General features: G+C 52.9%; 1 protein-coding gene across 1 annotated transcript; it reads right to left on the minus strand.

Annotated features, from left to right (window-relative positions):
- Positions 1-384, minus strand: LOC129200092 (olfactory receptor 14I1-like; the record flags this gene model as incomplete). The annotated part of the gene is made up of 1 exon (XM_054811346.1): positions 1-384. A coding segment is annotated over exon 1 (384 nt), but the record flags the coding sequence as incomplete, so codon positions are not given.
- Between the last annotated feature and the right edge of the window lie 19,315 nt (positions 385-19,699).

Below are 19,699 nucleotides of genomic sequence, written 5' to 3' on the forward strand. Positions count from 1 at the left end.
CAGGGGTTGGCAGATGGCAACATAGCGGTCATAGGCCATGACAGTGAGAAGGAAATATTCTGCTGAGATCAGAAAGAAAAAGAAAAAGACCTGTGCAGCACATCCTGTGTAGGAGATGGCCCTGGTGTCCCAGAGGGAATTGGCCATGGCTTTAGGGATAGTGGTGGAGATGAAGCCCAGGTCGAGGATGGAGAGGTTGAGGAGGAAGAAGTACATGGGGGTGTGGAGGTGGTGGTCGCAGGCTATGGCAGTGATGATGAGGCCATTGCCCAGGAGAGCAGCCAGGTAGATGCCCAGGAAGAGCCAGAAGTGCAAGAGCTGCAGCTCCCGTGTGTCTGCGAATGCCAAGAGGAGGAACTCAGTGATGGAGCTTCTGTTGGACATGTGCTATTTCTTGGCCTGGGGCTGGTTAAAAAAAAGCAAAGGACAGGGGAAAGTTAGGATAGACTCCTCTGAGCAAAGCTACTCACTTTTTCATAGAAATACCCAGTAATCAAAATGCATTTCCTTTGTCTGGTTTCTGCTGGCTGAGTGTGTTGTGAGGAGCTGAGGAGTCAGCTGTGCTCAGCTGCAGTGGGTACATGGAGCTGGTTTGTGACAGCTCCAATGTTTAAAACCCATGTCAGATGCAATCCACCTTCAATGGAGAAATTATATCTCTGCACTCATGATTCGGAAGAATTTGGGCTGCACAAGAGAAGCTTAGCATGTCCTTATAGGAATGTTGTCTGTGTTTTTTATTTTCAACCATTACATCAGGGGATTTTTGCTTTGAGGGGTAGAAATACTCATTTCCTGATCAAAAATGGGAAGAGTCTTGAGACAGTTCAGGCAAAAGGGCTCAGGTCTTTGTAGCTTAGTGCAGAGTCACAAGAGCTGCAGTGTCCATTAGACTCCTAGTGTAACACCCCGCACTTTTGATTCTGTTGCCTTGAAGATGACGACAAACATAAATTACTCTCTAAAAAATACAACAAAACAAGACTCTGAAAAGAGTAGAGGACTCCTTGTTCATAAGGCAGATCTGCAAACAGTTCTCTTTCCCAGCCCAGAGGTGGACTTGTAATTGAGAGAGAAGGAGACAGCCCCTCTCTGAGGGAAGCAAAGGCCTCTGAGAGGAGAGAACTGACCTCCAAGGGAAAGCTCAGCACTCCCTGGGATCCTACAGCACAGCCGTGCTCTTCTGGGGCAGCTCCCAAGCCCAGCAGCACAGGCAAAGCAGACAGTCAGATGTCCTGAAGATGGCATGTCCTAAAGGCAGAGTCAGCTCATGGCTCAGCAGACAATGCCCAGCAGACATCTAGAGTGAGGGACCACAAGAGAGCAGCCTGAAGGCAGCCTAGCCCAGGGCTTGGCTGCAGTTTCCTCCCACTCCCTGCCCATGTCTCTGCTGCCTGGAGCTGTCCCTGCCAGGAGCTGGTGCTCTGCCCACACCTCTCCTCCCTGTCCCTGCTCACAGAGCCCATCCCACCCTCGGTGTGCTCAGCTCTGCCCTGCAGACCCCTCCTGGCAGCAGGGCACTGCCCAAGGGGATCCCAATGCTCCTTGAGAAGTTCCATGGCAAATGTCCCAGGGGTGATCTGGAGCTGTGAGTAGCCTGGAAACACGCAGCACCCTCTCAAGAGCAGAAGGACCCTGCCCTTCCAGGGGGTCGCTCCTTCCACCCACAGCTTCTCCCTGCAGTGCCCTGGGCAGCTCCCCGGGCAGGCTGAGGGCTGACCCTGGAAGGCGGCAGAGTCCCTGCCCCAGCACACAGCCCCTGGGCTGCAGGGACCCTGCTCTGAAGGACACAGCTGGGCACTCCTGCCTGCACACCTGCATTCCCAGCCACTCAAAATTGCCTCTGCACAGGGAGTCCACCTGGCACATCCCAGGAGCTGTGGGCTCTGCCAGCTTGAGGAGATGCCTCCAGGAACCGCATCGGCATTGCCCTGCACCCAGAGACTTACCGTGTCAAGGGCTCTGAAGATTTCTCCTTCCCTGAGCTCTCAGCAAGCCTCCCATTTCCAACTGCCTTTAAGCTCTCTCTGCCTCGCTGTTCTCCCCTTGGTGCCTGCAGGCAGAGCCCTCAGCCCTGCTGGGCTCTGCAGAGCAGCTGCTCCTGGGCAGAGATGTCTCTCTGCAGCACAGCCCACTTGCCATGAGCTCCCTTTGTCCCAGGAGACCAGCAGCAGAGGACCAGCCCAAGGCGGCATGTTAATGACCCCTCTGGTGGGTTTGGGGATGAGTCCATGAAGCTCAGACCCTCAGAGGAAGCTGATGAAACCTCTCCAGAAGTCACAGTCCGATGCAAACTCCACAGTTTCTTGGAGCATTAATGGGTCCCCCTGAGGGCCATCCCTGACAAAGCAACTCTGGGGCTGGTTAGAGCAGGCAAGTGGAGGCAGTGATGACAGGTAGGCAAAGGCAATGGCAAGGTGGCTCTGATATTGAGTAAACCTGGGTGTGTTTGATCAAGCCAAAGGGCCAAGCCCTGACCCCCAGCCCCTGGGAAGGGAGACCCTGTCCCTCACATGTGTCTCAGGGCTCTTCCTGGGCCACTGTGATGTGGGGATGTGCAATGCCTAGAGCAGGACTACCACACACTCTTTCTCAGGCTCACAGGTTGTGACAAGGGGGCGATGAAGTCCTGGTGCTCTAATGAGAAGATGTCTCCTCACAGGCATCACCTGCAGAGAGAACAGCCACAACCCAGCAGACCAAGACCTTGGCTGTCTTGGGGGATTTCAGCCTTGCCACTGCCCCCAGATGTCTCCACCACAGGATGTCCTACGGTGTCCCACACCTGCACCTCTTTCCCTGCAGGCTCTTGACACCCAGCCTGCTTTCCAACTTGGGTGTCACCTGAGCGTCTTCCCACCCTTACTGATATCTCTCCATCCTCACAGACTCTTCATTGAAAGGCAAAGCTCTGGCTAATCCAGACTCTTGCTGGGTGGCCTCTTGTACCACAGAACTGCACTTGCAGGGACATTTCTTTCTCCTCGTGCCCAGACTCAACCTCCCAAGATGCACTTGGTGGCATCTTGTCTTTCTCATGATGTTTCCCACTTTTCAGAAAAGCTCCACCATCTCTGAAACCACCTTTCAAGCAGTCTCAGGCTACTCCTAGACTGCCCTGAGCCTCTCCACCACTGGGCAAAGGGGCCAAAGAAGCCCAGGTCTCAGCCCCTCCACACAGCCCATCTGCTTAAGGCCCCAAACTCCACCTGGCCACATCTCCTCTGGCCACTCTCCAGCTCCTCCCAGCTCCAGCAAAAGAGGGAGCCGAGAACTGGGACAAAGCCATGTGTGGGGGTCCCTACCAGTGTGGTGTCAAGGGCCAGAAGAACTGCCCTGCTCTGGGGGACCATGCTCATCCTAACGCAGCCCTGTATGCAACTGGCCTTCCTCACAGTGAGCAGAAACCCCTGGCTCGGATGGTGTCCCTCGCAGTTGCCAGGCCCTTCTCCTCCTCAGAGTCCCTCCTCAGCACAGCAGGTCCCAGCTGGTCCTGATGTACAGGTTGGTTCTTCTCCCTGAAGCCAGACTGGCCAATTCTCCTTGTCAACGTCACAAGGTTTCTTTTGGCCAAATCCCCGAGTTTCTCCAGGTCCCTCTGGACTGAAGCTCCATTTGGTCAGCGGTTACTGTTTGTGTGCGGGTGGCTCACCCTGATGGTGGTGTAGTCTCACAAGAGAACAGCATGAGGAGTTGCAGATCTCTACAGACCCAGGTAGGAATTGCCATGAAGAGAGTCTGCAAAACACCAAAGAAGGGTACAAAGCAAGCCAAACCAGGGTCAGCGGAGAAAGGAGAAATGAGGGTGGGGCTGTTTGACGCATGGTGATATTAGAGGAAAATGTATCGCTGTGTAGACATACAGACAACATGGATCCCTCCAGGAGCTGGTCTTAGACCTTCCGTCTATCCAGGCGCTGGCCCCAGGATCACCTCAGCTCCCCAGTTCCCCCATGCACAGACAGACACTCACGTACAAATGTCTCTCTCCAGCCCAGCAGCACAGCACCATTGAGGCTGGAAGGCAGCCACCTTCCATCTTCTCTGTGCCTCTTCTTCATGCTTGGTTTTTTGTCAGGAGCTCCTTTCTCATCCATGCCTTCCTCTGGCCACCTTTTCTTGACTTTCTGCATTAGGCGCATCAAACAGCTCTCTGCACCTCTCTTCTCTGCAGGGCCATATCCCATGGGATTCTTTGAAGCATGGCGGCCAGGAGGTCAGCTTCTGCTCTCCTCAAGTCCTGCTCTTGGCCTTCTTCCCTTCTCTCAGGATCCTACACTCTACTTTCTCGCCCCTGACTGTTACATCTCTGACCAGCTCTTCCTTCTTTGTAAGCATGAAGTCCTGCAGGGCATCTCATCTCTTCTTTTCTCCACTCTGCTCCCACCAGCGAGTAGCTTCGGGGGCAGCAAGGGAACTTGCTAAAACTCTGGTGTGAACAGGAGTCAAATGGACAGTGACCTGTGGATAAGCTCACACTGGAGGTACATCAGCTGAGGTGATGGTTGCCTTTGGAAAAGCCCCTGCCAGAACATGTACACACCAGTGACCGCACACCCAATAATCCAAAGCCCCTTTGATCTTTAATTGCTTGAGTGATATCAGCCCTGTTCTGCAGTTGGAGTAGATGGTCCCTTCCAGCTTGAACTATTCTATTCTATTCTATTCTATTCTATTCTATTCTATTCTATTCTATTCTATTCAGATGTTTCCTCCCTGTTTCAAATCTTTCACTTTTTCATAATCTTCTGAGATTCTTTCTGTTATACGCACTCTGTATGCACCCTCTCACCAGACAGAACAGGAATGACAATAAAAATTCTCCACCAGTTCTACCTGCCAAGGAACTAACTCTGATTACAACACTGAATTTACCCCACTCTGTTCTATCACTGGAGTACCAAATCTTACCTGGGACAGATGGGATCACTTCCCTCCACATCACTTAAAGCTGTGCTCATCTGTTGTTTAAGTCTAAACTGGTGTTGGTTATTTTTTTTCTTTTTCCTTCATAAAAGGAAATAAAATTCATAAAATTTTGACCAGCTTTCTGAATATCTCCTTCTGTTAGAATCATCATAGAATGGCTTGGGGTTGGAAGGGACCCCAAAGGTCATCTAGTTCCAGCCCCTCTGCCATGGCCAGTGACACCCTCCACTAGACCAGGCTGCCCAAAGCTCCATCCAACCTGGCCTTCAAACCATCCAGGGAGGGGGCATCCACAGCTTCTCTGGGCAACCTGTTCCAGTGCCTCACCACCCTCACAATGAAGAATTTCTTCCAAACATCTAGTGTGAATCTACCCTCTTTTAGCTTAAACCCAATTCCCCTTTGTCCTATCACGACACTCCCTGATAAACAGTCCCTCTCCAGCTTTCCTGTAGGCCCCATTCAGGTACTGGAAGACCTAGAAAGAATTAGGTCTCCCCAGAACCTCCTCTTCTCCATGCTAAACAACCCCAACTCTCTCAGTATGTCTTCACAGGAGACATGCTCCAGCCCTCTGATCATCTTCCTGGCCTCCTCTGGACTCACACCAACAGCTCCATGTCTTTCTTGTTCTGGGGACCCCAGAGCTGGATGCAGTACTGCAGGTGGGGTCTCATGAGAGGAGGGAAGAGTGGCAGAGCCCCCTCCCTCGACCTGCTGGTCACGCTGCTTTTGATGCAGACTGGGACAGGGTTGGCTTTCTGGGCTGCAGGCGCTCATTGCCGGCTCATGTTGAGATTTTCATCAATAAACACCCCCAAGTCCTTCTCCTCAGGGCTGCTCTCAATCCATTCTGCACCCAGCCTGTAGTTGTGCTTGGGATTGCCCCGACCCATGTGCAGGACCTTGCACTTGGCCTTGTTGAACTTCATGAGGTTCACACGGTCCCACCTCTCCAGCCTGTCAAGGTCCCTCTGGATGACATCCCTTCCCTCCACCGTGTCAACCACACCACACAGTTTGGTGTCATCGGCAAACTTGCTGAGGGCGCACTCGATCCAGCTGTCCATGTTGCTGACAAAGATGTTAAACAATTCCGGTCCAAATACCAACCGCTGAGGAACACCACTCGTCACTGGTCTCCACTCGGACATCGAGCTGTTGACCACAAGTCTTTGAGTGTGACCATCCAGCCAATTCCTTATCCACTGAGTGGTCCCTCCATCGAATCCATGTCTCTCCAATTTAGAGACAAGGATGTCATGCGGGACAGTGTCAAATGCCTTGCACAAGTCCAGGTAGGTGATGTCAGTCACTCGTCCCTTATCCACCAACGCTGTAACCCCATCGTAGAAGGCCACCAACTTTGTCAGGCAGGATTTGCCCTTAGTGAAGCCATGGTGGCTGTCACCAATCACCTCCTGGTTTTCCCTGTGCCTGAGCACAGTTCCCAGGAGGATCCGCTCCATGATCTTGCCAGGCACAGAGGTGAGAAGTCCTCCCAGTGACACTCCAGTGCTGCCAGTGAGGATCAGAGTGCTGCCCCGGTTCTCCCAGTGCTGCCCCAGTACTCCCAGAGCAGCTCCCTGCAGTGCTCCCGGTTCCACACCAGTGCTCCCAGTGCCAATTACTGGCTCCTACAAGTTCTCCCAGTATCTCCCCAGTACTCCCAGTACAGCTCCCAGTGCCACCCCAGAGTTCCCAATGCAGCCACAGTGCTCCCAGTGTTTCCCCAGTGCTCCCAGTGTGGCTCCCCATTCCTACCAGTTCTCCTAGATCTGCCCCAGTGCTCCCAGTGTGGATTCCTGGCTCACTCCGGTGCTCCCAGTTCTGCCCCAGTGCTGCCAGTGTGGATCACAGTGCCTCTCCAGTGCTCCCAGTGCCACCCGAGTGCTGTCGGTGCTGCTCCCTAGCTCACCGCAGGGCTCCCACTGCCACTCCAGTGCTCCCAGTGTGGATTCCTGGCTCCTCACAGTGAACCTGGTGGGGCTCTTTGCCCCCCGACCTCCCCTCCTTCCCTCCCTCCAGTTCTCCCAGAGCCACCCCAGTGCTCCCAGTCCAGTTCCCAGGCTCCCTGCAGTGCTCCTAGTTGCACTCCAGTTCTCCCTGTGCCATTCACTGGCTTCCCCCAGTGCTCCCAGTACCGCCCTAGTGCTTCCAGAGCAATTCCCTCGGTCCCCCTAGTCCTCCCAGTTCTGCCCTAGTGCTCCCAGTTCGGTTCCCTGGCTCAGCCCAGTGCTCCCAGTGCCACTCCAGTGCAGCCAGCGCCACTCCTTGGTTCTCCCAGTGCTTCTTCAGTTCTCCCAGTGGGGCTCCTTGGCTCCCCTCCCAGTTCTGCCACTGCCACCTCAGTGCACCCAGGGTGGCTCCCTGTCTCCCCCACTGGTCCCAGTGCCACCCCAGTTCTCCCACTATGGCTCCCTGGATCCCCCCCAGTGCCCCCAGAGCCGCTCCCAGGCTCCCTGCGGTGCTTCTAGTCTCCATTTCTACTCCATTTCTAGTCTACATTTCTAGGCTCCATTTCTACTAGAGCTGCTCACAGGCTCCCTCCAGTGCTCCCAGTGCCACACCAGTGCTCCCACTTGTGGTGGGTTGACCCTGGCTGGACGTCAGGTGCCCAGCAAAGCCGCTCTATCACTGCCCTCTTCAGCTGGACAGGGGAGAGAAAATATAACGAAAGGCTCGGGGGTCGAGATAAGGACAAGGCGAGATCATTCACTAATTACTGTCACTGGCATCTTCTCACAGAAGACATCCCTGTAGCCTCCCCTCCTCCTGCTACCAAAACCTTGCCACACAAACCAAACACATCTGCTGGCCCTCGTTTTGCTGGTTTTGTAATCTCATTTGGTGTTTTGGAGGTGGTGTTCATGGCAATTCCCACCCGGGTCTGTAGAGCCCTGCAACTCCTCATGCTGTTCTCTTGTGAGACTCCACCACCATCAGGGTGAGCCACCCGCACACAAACATTAACCGCTGACCAAATGGAGCTTCAGTCCAGAGGGACCTGAGATTCTTTGAGATGCTAGTCAACACAAACCTCTTGAGGGTTACAAGGAGAAGTGGCCAGTCCTGCATTAGAAGGCAGAGTAACCTCGGCCATCAGGGCAGGCTTGTACCTGACCGGCTGAGCAGTGACCCTGAGGAGAAGGGTCTGGGGGTTACTTGGACACCATACAAGCCATTGGTGCATGTTCACTATGAACAAGGCCACCTACATACAGGTCTGCATTAGGATGACCATGGCCACCCAGACCATCTTGAGACTGGTTGAAGTGTGGTTTCAGAGATGGTGGAGTTTTTCTCAACTTTGGGAAAGCAGCACAAGAAAGAAATAATGGCACAAAGGGAAGCTTTGGAAGTTGAGACTGGGCATGAGGATTTCATGTCACGTTGAGTTACATGAAACATCACTCCAAGTGCAGTTCTGTGGTACAAGAGGCCACCCAGAAAGAGTCTGGATTAGCCAAAGCTTTGTATTTCAATGAACAGCCCATGAAGATGGAGAGAGATCAGTAAGGGTAGGAAGATTCTCAAGTGAGAGCAAGGTTGGCAAGCACAGTGGATGTCCACAGCCTTCAAGAATGCAGGTGCAGGCATAGGACACCATAGGACAACCTGTGGTGGAGATGGTCAAGGGAGATGACAAATTCAAAAGCCCTCAACAGAGCTGAGGTCTTTCTTCCATTGGCTGTGGCTGTTGTCTGTGTCAGCAAGGCCTACCAGGAGACGCCTAATCCTTACAGCACGAGGGCCTCATGGCCTCCTTGTCTCCACTCAAAGGCCTGGGAGGTGTCGTACCATCGTCCTGCAATTTACATTGCAGGTCCCCACAACACCCTGCCCCAGGAAGAGCCCTGAGACCTGGGTGTGGGACAGGACCTCCCTTCGCAGGGGCTGGGGGTCAGGGCTTGGCCCTTTGGCTTGATCAAACACACCCAGGATTACTCAGCATCAGAGCCACCTTGCCATTGCCTTTGCCTACCTGTCATCACTGCCTCCACTTGCCTGCTCTAACCAGCCCCAGAGTTGCTTTGTCAGGGATGGCCCTCAGGGGGACCCATTAATGCTCCAAGAAACTGTGGAGTTTGCATTGCACTGTGACTTCTGGAGAGGTTTCATCAGCTTCCTCTCAGGGCCTGAGCTTCATGGACTCATCCCCAAACCCACCAGAGGGGTCATTAACATGCCGCCTTGGGCTGGGCCTCTGCTGCTGAGCTGCTCCAGGCTCCTGGGATGGAGGGAGCTCATGGCAAGTGGGCTGTGCTGCAGAGAGACATCTCTGCCCAGGAGCTGCTCCTCTGCAGAGCCCAGCAGGGCTGAGGGCTCTGCCTGCAGGCACCGAGGGGAGAACAGCGAGGCAGAGAGAGCTTCAAGGCAGTTGGAAATGGGAGGCTTGCTGAGAGCTCAGGGAAAGAGAAATCTTCAGAGCCCTTGACACGTTAAGTCTCTGGGTGCAGGGCAATGCCGATGCGGTTCCTGGAGGCATCTCCTCAAGCTGGCACAGCTCAAGCTTATGGGATCTCTAAGGAGGGGGTGGGCTTTTTTAGGCAATTTTGAATAGCTGTGTAGCCACAGTTTTCAGCTGGAGGTGCCCAGGGCTGTACTTCAGAGGACGGTCCCTGCACACCAGGGGAATCTTCTGCCTGCCAGGGTCAGCACTCAGCCTGCCCGGGGAGCTGCCCAGGGCACTGCAGGGAGAAGCTGTGGGTGGAAGGAGCGACCCCCTGGAAGGGCAGGGCAGGGTCCTTCTGCTCTTGAGAGGGTGCTGCGTGTTTCCAGGCTACTCACAGCTCCAGATCACCCCTGGGACATTTCCCAGGGAACTTTTCAAGAAGCACATCAAGGCAGGGTCTACCTCAGAGTAAAGGTGCTTTCCAGTGTCTGCGCTTTCACTTTCCTGCTGGGACAGTAGATGCAAATGGTAACAGAGCTGTCAGATTTCAACAAGAGATAGACACTCCTAAGACTTGCCAGCATGGACATCCCCCATGGCAATTCCTTGCTGCCAGGAGGTGTGACACAGATGCACACAGAGAGTGGGATGGGGTCTGTGAGCAGGGACAGGGAAGAGATCTGGGGAAAGAGAAACAGCTCCTGGCAAATACTGCTCCAGGCAGCGGAGACGTGGGCAGGGAGTGGGAGGAAACTGCACACAAGGATTGGGAGATGCTGTGTTCAGGCAGATCTCGTTTGGTCCCTCACTCTAGATGTCTGCTGGGTGTTGTCTGCTGGGCAATGAGCTGAAGCTGAGTTTAAGACATGCCATCTTCAGGACACCTGACTCTCTGCTTTTTCTGTCCCACTGGGCTTGCGTGGTGCCCCCCAGAAAGGCACAGCTTACCTGTAGGAAACTACGGAGTGCTGAGCCATCCCTCGTGGGTTGCCAGTCTCCTCTCAGATTCCTTTGCCTCTCTCTGAGAGGGGCCATGTCCTGCCCTCTCCACCACAACTCCACATCTGTGCTAGAAGAGTTTCCATATCTGCCCTTTGAAACAGGACTCCCCTGCACTCATCACAACTTGTGTGCATAGTCATCCTTGAGCTAGCAGAAGCAAAAGCACAGGGCAGCTTGGAACAAGACTGATGGACACTGCAGCTCTCTTGACTCTGCGCTGAGACACAGAGACCTGAGCCCTTTTCCCTGTCTTGTCCTAAGAGTCCACACTTTCAGTCATAAAAAAAAAGGATTTCTACCAGTAAAAACATTGCTAAACCAGATATCTGAGTGCAGATATTGAACATTTCCATGAAGGGTGAATTGCATCTGACAGCCCTTGTGACCATCGGGGGTGTCAAGAACCAGCTCCCATGTACTCACTGCAGCAGGGCAGAGCTGACTCCTTGGCAGCACAGGGGCAGAGGTCCTGCTCCTCACAGCACACTCAGCCAGCACAAAGCAAAGAGAGGAAATGCCTTGGAATTGGGGGAGGGGGATGGGATTTCTGTGAAAAATGGAGTGGCTTTGCTCAGAGAACTCTGTTGTAAGTTTCCCCTGTCTTTTGCTTCTTAGGCCAGTGCCCCCACGTTCAAAAAACCAGCAAATGTCCAACAGCAGCTCCATCACTGAGTTTGTACTCATGGCTTTTGGAGACACACGGGAGCTGCAGCTCTTGCACTTCTGGCTCTTCCTGGGCATCTACCTGGCTGCTCTCCTGGCCAATGGCCTCATCATCACTGCCATAGCCTGCGACCACCACCTCCACACCCCCATGTACTTCTTCCTCCTCAACCTCTCCATCCTCGACCTGGGCTCCATCTCCACCACTGTCCCTAAAGCCATGGCCAATTCCCTCTAGAACACAAGGGCCATCTCCTACACAGGATGTGCTGCTCAGGTCTTTTTCTTTTTCTTTCTGATCTCAGCAGAATATTCTCTCCTGACCATCATGTGCTATGACCGCTACGTTGTCATCTGCCAACCCCTGCACTACGGGACCCTCCTGGGCAGCAGAGCTTGTGTCCACATGGCAGCAGCTGCCTGGGGCAGTGGGTTTCTCAATGCTGTGCTGCACACGGCCAATACATTTTCTATACCTCTCTGCCAGGGCAATGGCCTGGACCAGTTCTTCTGTGAAGTTCCCCAGATCCTCAAGCTCTCCTGCCCACATTACTACCTCAGGGAACCTGGGCTTATTGTGGTTAGTTCCTCTTTATTCTTACTGTGTTTTGTTTTCATTGTGCTGTCCTATGTGCAGATCTTCAGGGCCGTGCTGAGGATCCCCTCTGAGCAGGGACGGCACAAAGCCTTTTCCACGTGCCTCCCTCACCTGGCTGTGGTCTCCCTGTTTGTCACCACTGCCCTTTTTGCTCACCTGAAGCCCCCCTCCATCTCTTCCCCATCCCTGGACCTGGTGGTGGCAGTTCTGTACTCCATCGTGCCTCCAGCAGTGAACCCCCTCATCTACAGCATGAGGAACCAGGAGCTCAAGGATTCAGTTTGGAAAGTGATGGTTTTTAGAAGTAATATAGTTCCCAGCTGCTTCTCCATATTATGTGTAACATAATTCATAACAGGCTCATCCTATCTTTTATACATTTTGTAGTTGTTGATTTTTTTTTCACTTCCAATAATGTTGTTCACAAAGAATTATCATTATTCATACTAATTCTTATTTATTATAGAATAGAATCATATCATAGAATGGTTTGGATTGAAAGGTACCTCAAACATCTTCTAGTTCCAAACCCACTGCCATGGCCAGGGACACCCTCCACTAGACCAGGTTGCCCAAAGCCTCATCCAACATGGCCTTGAACACTTCCAGGGATGGGGCATCCACAGCTTCTCTGGGCAATGTGTTCCAGTGCCTCACCACCCTCACAGGGAAGATTTTTTCCCTTATATCTAATCAAATTCTACCCTCTTTTATTTTAAGGCCATTACACCGTGTCTTGTCACTACATGCCATTGAAACAGCCCCACTCCAGCTTTCTGGTAGGCCCCTTTTTTGGTACGGGAAAGCTCGTATAAGGTCTCCCCAGAGCCTTCTCTTCTCCAGGCTGAACCACCCCAACTCTTTCAGCCTGCCTTCATGCCAGATGTGTTCCAGCCCTCTGATAATTTCGTGTCCCTCCTCTGGACTCACTTCAACAGGTCCATGTCCTTCTTATGTTGAGGGCCCCAGAGCTGGATGCCATGATGGTGGGGGGTCTCACCAGAGCAGAGTAGAGGGGCAGGATCACCTCCCTCACCCTGCTGGTCACGCTTCTTTTGATGCAGCCCAGGACATGGTTGGTTTTCTGGGCTGCAAGCCTGTGTTGATGGCTTGTGTTGATCTTCTCATTAATCGACACCCCCAAGTCCTTCTCCTCAGGGCTGCTTTCAGTCCATTGTCTACCTCTCTGGTTTGACCAAAGACAGTCTAAATGAATTTCCATGCCCTCGATGCATTTAAACATTCAAAAGGACCCTGCAGTGACATTTGTGACCGACATTTTATCCCCCAAGACCTTCTCTGGAGCTGCAGAGGCAGTTCCTGTGTACAGAGTCCCTGCACAGCAGATCTCTGACACAGCTGTCCTCTGTAACAGCATTTCCACCAGGAAAGGCAATCTCCTCAGGGCACTGCCCAAAGGCTTACGTCTTTTTCCATTCTTGCTCTCAAGACCATGCCCAAGGAAGAGACTCTGGAGAAAACTGTTGCTTTGCTTGTTTCTGCATGGGCGCAGAGGGATGAGATGAGGGTCCCAGTGTGCTCTTCCAGGGACTGAGGAATGGCTCAGGTGTTCCTTGTGGGTGGACAGCACCCACACAGATGCTGAATGGACTCCAACTAAGCTGCCTGGGGCTCGACAGCCTGTGGTAGGGCTGACGGCAGAGGAGTGTTTTTCTGGAAGGAATCAGGAGCTGCCAGGAGAGCCCAGGGGATCTGCAGGGACAGCACGTGCCAGGAGGTCAGCAGGGAATGGAGCCCACTGAGCACGAGCCTGTGCAAGGTGGCGTGCCCCAGAGATCAAGTGCTAAATGTGGGTGTGAACCACCAAGTGAGGGTTCTGCAAGGCCAGGGGACACAGCAGGCACGGGGAAAGGAGCCTGGTGAGTGATTCGTTTTCCCATCAGTGGACTTCCATAGACTGGATGCGGTGCAGCACCCAAACACATCTCATGGCATTGGCAATAAGGCAGGTCACCTCTGAGCAGCCTCCATGGCCACATAAGAGCCTCTGTGGGAGGCAGTCAGTGGCAGTGATATCCCTTAGGTGGGTCTGCCTCCCAGCCTGACCAGCACGTCCCTTGCAGAGTGCCCCTGTGACCCCAGGCCCCACAGCCCACTTGCTCTGCAGAGCAGCTCCCCCAGCTCAAGGGCTGTGGAGAGCATGGGCAGGGGGTGTAGGAATGGATGTCCAGGCCAGCACAGATGTGCCCACTTTGTCGAAAGGCTCTGTGGGGAGATGGGATGTCCTGGGAGAAGAGCAGGGCACCATGTGTGTGCAGGGCAGACATGGAAAGAGAAAGCCTTGGCTGCGGGTGCCAGCTTGGGGCAGGCTGCCCTGCCACTGGGGCAGCGGGAGCTACCAGAGGAGCCCCAGGGCCAGGACTCTGTGCTGTCCTGGGGAGCGGGACTGGCAGGGGGGCTGCAGGCTGCCTGGCGTGGAGATCTCCTCAGCATGCCAGCCAGAGAGACACTGTCACTCGCCTCCATCTTCTCCATTTCCTGCTGAGGGACCAGCACAGACTGGGATGCTCTGCTCACCTGGGGAGAAGGCAGGGGAGTGGTGAGAGCTGGGAAGGGGCTGGGATGTCTGGGCTGGGAAGTGCCAGCGAGAGGGAAACACCGGTGTCCACCTCAGCTGTGTGAGTGTGCAGGGTGGGGGCACACAGCAGTGTCCTCGCACAGCCAGGCCTCCTGGCAGAGCCATGAAGCACCAGCAGAGCAGGACCTGCTCTGTTCCCATGTGTGCTGGGCACCCCGGGAAAGCTGCCCCGCGGTCATCGTCACACAGCAGCCAAGAACAACCACCATTGCCAGCACCGGCCTCCCACCCCAGCTCAGAGGGGTTGTTTGTGCCTCCACGGAGGGACACCGAGTGACCAGGTCACAAGTCCATCTTGGCATCGTACAGACGAGTCGTAAGCATGCACATGGTGTGCGTGGGGTGGGAGGAACCTGAGTGAGCACAAATGCCCACAGCTGTTCCTGGGGACACCATGAAGGTGCGTGGGACACACAGTGTCCCCAGGTCACTTGACTTAGAGAGTAACATCCCCTGGGAAACCACCTGCATGCAGCACTGGGGTGGGCTTCCTTGAACCCAGGTCCCCGTGTCCATTCCTCCTGCCTTGGGGCACCTCAGGCGAGTGCAGAGCAGGGCGATACAGCGCAGGGCTGAGGTGCCTCCCAGCCTCCTGACGTGGCAACAGGAGCCCAGCGAGACACTGTGACTGCTGCCATGCACTGCCTCTGCATCTGCAAGGGAAGGACTCGTGTCTCTGAACACCCCGTGTGCATGAGGAGTGCATGAGGACAGACAGCTCAGGTGTGGGCACCTCACAGGGCCAAACCTGCTGAACCTTGTCAAACCACTGTTGAATGCACTTTGTTAAATTCCAGCCAACTTATGGAACTCTGTCAAATTATTATTTTACCTCAAGACAGCCTATTGCTGCTTCTCTGAGTGAGGTGCATTCTACTCATCCACAACACATAAACAGTCCTGGCAAGGAAGGTTTTGGGGGTGGGCATGGGGCTCTGTGCAAGACACTTTTTTTTTTTTTAATGCTATAGCTTCACACATGCTAGTTAATATATTAAATGAAATAAAAAAAAGAAATGAAGAAGGAAATAATCTAAAGAAAAGAAAATGTGTCAACACACTTTTCAAATTTTACAGTTCTTCATACTTTTTTGTCTTTCCTTCTAATATTCTGGTCTTTCATGGGATTTGGTGTTCTTTTTCCTTTTTTGCAAAGGAACTTGTTTTCCAGAACTGGGGTTACTTGTAGGACATGAATGCCTTCAGTCTCAGGGACACAGAAGCTCGGTGCCAGTGTAGATGCCCTGGGACCCCTTGCCCAGCCTCCACCTGCAGCTCCCCAGGGGCTCTGCTCTCCCACAGCTCCTCTCTGACAGCTGCCAGTCCCAGGCAAGCCCCTCAGCTACACTGGGGCCCCTACAAGTGGCCATGGGTGGTTTTGGTCAGACAGCTGAGATCTGCCTGGAAAGGTGAACAACGGGTTTAGACATCCAAAGAGATGTCAGCACATTTTTAGCAGCTGAAACATTTGAGTACTTTTCATGAAATGACAATGTTTCCACACCGTGCCCGCAATGGGGATTTCCAAGAATTGCATTAATCATGGGAGAAGAAATACTGATCTTTGCTCATTCTTGCCTTACCACTACTCCATTTCACTGTGTGTTTAACCTCCCTCCCCTTCCGGGTGTAGCACCTCTCCTGGTTAAAGGACCGTGTCTAAGGGCATCTTTTCCTCAAAGTAAGTGGACATAGGCCCTTCCCATGGCTCTCCAGGCTTCCCCCTCCCCTTGCTTTTTGGTCATTCAGATTCCTCCCAACCATCCGGTGGCTGCTTTGAGCTTCAGGCAGTTAGAAACTTGCCCTTTCTTTCAGAGGTCTTATTATCTCTTTAATCAACTCCTGAATTGTATTTCATCTCTCCTTTCCTAGCTGTCTAAATCATTTCTTGTATGACTATGCCTTGTGGAAGGTGGACATCACTAGGTGCAGCTTGGCTGTGGCATACAGTGCGGGAGAGTGTTTTCATAGAAGCATAGAATCATAGAATGATTTGAGTTGGAAGGGACCTCAAAGATCAGACGCCCTTCACTAGGCCTCGTTTCCCGAAGCCCCATCCAACCTGGCCTTGAAGACTTCCAGGGATGGGGCATCCACACCTTCTCTGGGCAACCTGTGCCAGTGCCTCACCACCCTCACAGGGAAGAATTTCTTCCTCATATCTACCCTCTTTTAGTTTAAACACATTACCCCTTGTCCTACCACTACACTCCCTTGGAAACAGTCCCTCCCAAGCCTTCCTTTAGGCCACCTTTAGGTACTGGAAGGCTGCAATAAGGTCTCCTCAGAGCCTTCTCTTCTCCAGGCTGAACAACCCCAACTCTCTCAGCCTGTCTTCACAGGAGAGGTGTTCCAGCCCTCTGATTATCTTTATGATGTCCTCTGGACTCACTCCAACAGCTCCATGTCTTTCTTGTACTGAGGACGGCAGAGCTGAACACAGTACTCTACGTGGGCTCTCACCAGAGCAGAGGGGCAGAATCATCTCCCTTGACCTGCTGGCCATGGTTCTTTTGATGCAGCCCAGGATACAGTTGGATTGCTGGGCTGCAAGTGCACACTGACAGCTCATGTCCAGTTTTTCATCGACCAGTACCCTCACGTCCTGCTGCACAGGGCTGCTCTCAATCCCTTCATCGCCCAGAAGGTATTGATACCAGGGGCTGCCTGACCCAGGTGTCGGACCTTGTATTTGGCCTTGCTGAATTTCATGAGGATCACATGGGCCCACTTCTCGAGCTTGTCCAGGTCCCTCTGAATGCCATCCCATCCCTCAGGCATGTCAAATGCACCACACAGCTTGGTGTCACCTGCACATTTGCTAAGAGTGCATTCATGTTGGACCTGAAACCTTCAAAAGACAGAGATAGCACCAACTCCCTGGGAAACCTTCTCATCGCTCATTGGCCCCCATCCTCCCATCATGCATTCACAACAGTGAAGCACCTGTCTCTGCCTGATTCCTTCCTGGTTGGTGTCTGAAGGCTCTCTATGGTCTCCCCAAAGCCACCTTTTCTCCTGACCGAACAAACCCAGCTGCCTCACCCTCCCAGAGTAAGAAAATTGACCTTAGACATGCATGCTAGAGATGTGTCAGTCCCTGCAGTCCTGCTGGATTCTCTTGCATCTGCAAAGGGCTTCAGAGTTGTGAGAATATCATCACCTACCTGCCTTCCTACATCGGTCACTCTCACTTGTGCATGTCATCATGATGTTATGCACAGACGTTGCAGGCTCTGAGGAGAGCCCAACCTGAACAAGCCGTCATTCACAATTGAACTTTGAAGTTAAAATGTTTCAGGCTCACAAGACAACATTACATCACTAGGAGAGGCTGGCTCTGGGGATGCCATGCTTGGTGCTCACCCCCCCACACAGGAGCAATTTAAGAATCACAAGAAGGAAATCAAGATTCACAGAAGCTACAACCAGAAGCAACAGAAACAACAAGGCATTCAGGCCAGAAGGGACCTTGCGGGTACTCCAGACCAACCTCCCACCCACTTCAGGATGAACAGTAAATTCCCACCATGTTCCTCAGGGCTTTCTTCAAGAGTGTCCTGAAAACGTTTCCTGGGGATTTTGTCTGAGATCATTGGGGGCCTCCTGGAACTCTCTGAGGAAGCTGCGGGTGCCTTTTGCTGCCAGGTCAGGAGAGTCACAGGATTCCTTCACTCCCAGCAATCTGCTTATAACATCCAGAAGCTTCTATCAAACTCTGTCCACCGTCCTTGATCAACAGGTGCATTGCTGAGAGGCTGATGAAGCTTTTCTGGCCTTTGGACTATTACCCCCTGCTGCTCTTCCATGTAGGTACCAATGATGCATCCAAACTGGGAAAGTATTGAGCATGACTACATGGCTCTGGGGGTGATGGTCAAGGGCTTGGTGGTCCAGGTGGTGTTCTCCTTGATCCTGCCAGTCAGGATGAGGAACCTGAGGCCTGGACGTATCCTGCTGGTCAACGGTTGGTTGCAGAGCTGGTATCAACAACAGGGGTTTAGTTTCCATGACCACGAGACCCTCACTGAGGATCAGCACCTGCTTGGACTAGATGGGGAGATTTATCCCCTGATGAAGTGGGGTAAAATTATCTTTGCTAACAGACTGGTGTATTGGGTCTGGCTGAGATGGAGTTAATTCTCCCCACAGCAGCCCTCATGGTGCTGTGCTGTTGTCCTGGTTTTAGCTGAGAGGGTTGATTTTCTTCATAGTAGCTAGTGTGGGGATATGTTTTGGATTTGTGCTGGAGACAGTGTTGATAATATAGAGATGTTTTTGTTCTATGGACTTATTGTGCGTTTACACAGGGCCAAGGCCTTTTCTGCTTCTTGCACTGCCCTGCCAGCGGGATGGCTGGGGGTGCACAAGAAGTTGGGAGGAGACACAGACAGGACACGTGACCCAAACTGACCAAAGGGATATTCCATACCATATGACGTCATGCTCAGTTTATAAGGAGCTTGGGGGAAGAGAAGGGGGGGGCGGCGGCGTTTGGAGCAATGGCGATTGTCTTCCCAAGTAACCGTTACACGTGACAGAGCCCTACTTCCCTGGAGATGGCTGAACACCTGCCTGCCCATGGGAAGTGGGGAATGAATTCCTTGCTTTGCTTTGCTTGTGCACGCAGCTTTTGCTTTACCTATTAAAAGGTCTTTATTTCAACCCACGAGTTTTCTCACTTTAACTTTTCCAATTCTCTCCCCCATCCAGATTGGGGGGAGCAAGTAAGCGGCTGCGTGGTGCTTAGCTGCCGGCTGGGGTAAAACCACGACAGCTGTGGATTGGTAGCTAGCAAACTGTTGATAACACACCAGTGTTTTGGCTACTACTGAGCAGTGCCAGCACACATCAAGGCTGTCTTTCCAACATTTCTTTTTCCCCAGCAGCAGGCTGGGGGTAGGCGAGATCTTGGGAGGGGACACAGCCAGGGCAGCTGACCCAAACTGACCAAAGGGATATTCCATACCATGTGACATCTGCTTAGCAATTAGAAACTGAGAATAGGGGGAAGAACAGGGCGGGGGCATTCGCTGTTTTTTTTTTTTTTAACAATGTTTGTCTTCCGGAGTAAGGGGTACGCATACTGAAGCCCTACTTCCTGGGAAGTGGCCGGACATCGCCTGCTGATGGGAAGTAGAGAATAATCTTTTTCTTTTTGCTTTGCTTCCGCACGCGGCTTTTTGCTTTAGCTACATTAAACTGCCTTCATCTCGACCCACGAGTTTGGGGTTGTTTTTTCCATCCTCCTTTCTCCCCTCCCTGCCTTACTGAAGAGGGGAGTGATCGAGCGGCTCTGGTGGGCACCTGGCCCCCAGCCAGGGTCAACCCACCACAACTGGCAAACCTGGTAGGAAGACCTTTAAACTGGGAACGTTGGAGCAGTGAGAATAGCCAACAGTCATGTGAGGCAGTGATGGATGGAATAGGCCAGCAAAGTGTGATATGAACAAAAGGAAGATAACCATCAGGAAATCAGGGCTGGAGTGGAATCACCTCAAGCGAATGCACC

This window comes from Grus americana, assembly GCF_028858705.1.
Source record: "Grus americana isolate bGruAme1 chromosome 27 unlocalized genomic scaffold, bGruAme1.mat SUPER_27_unloc_2, whole genome shotgun sequence".
Taxonomy (NCBI): domain Eukaryota; kingdom Metazoa; phylum Chordata; class Aves; order Gruiformes; family Gruidae; genus Grus; species Grus americana.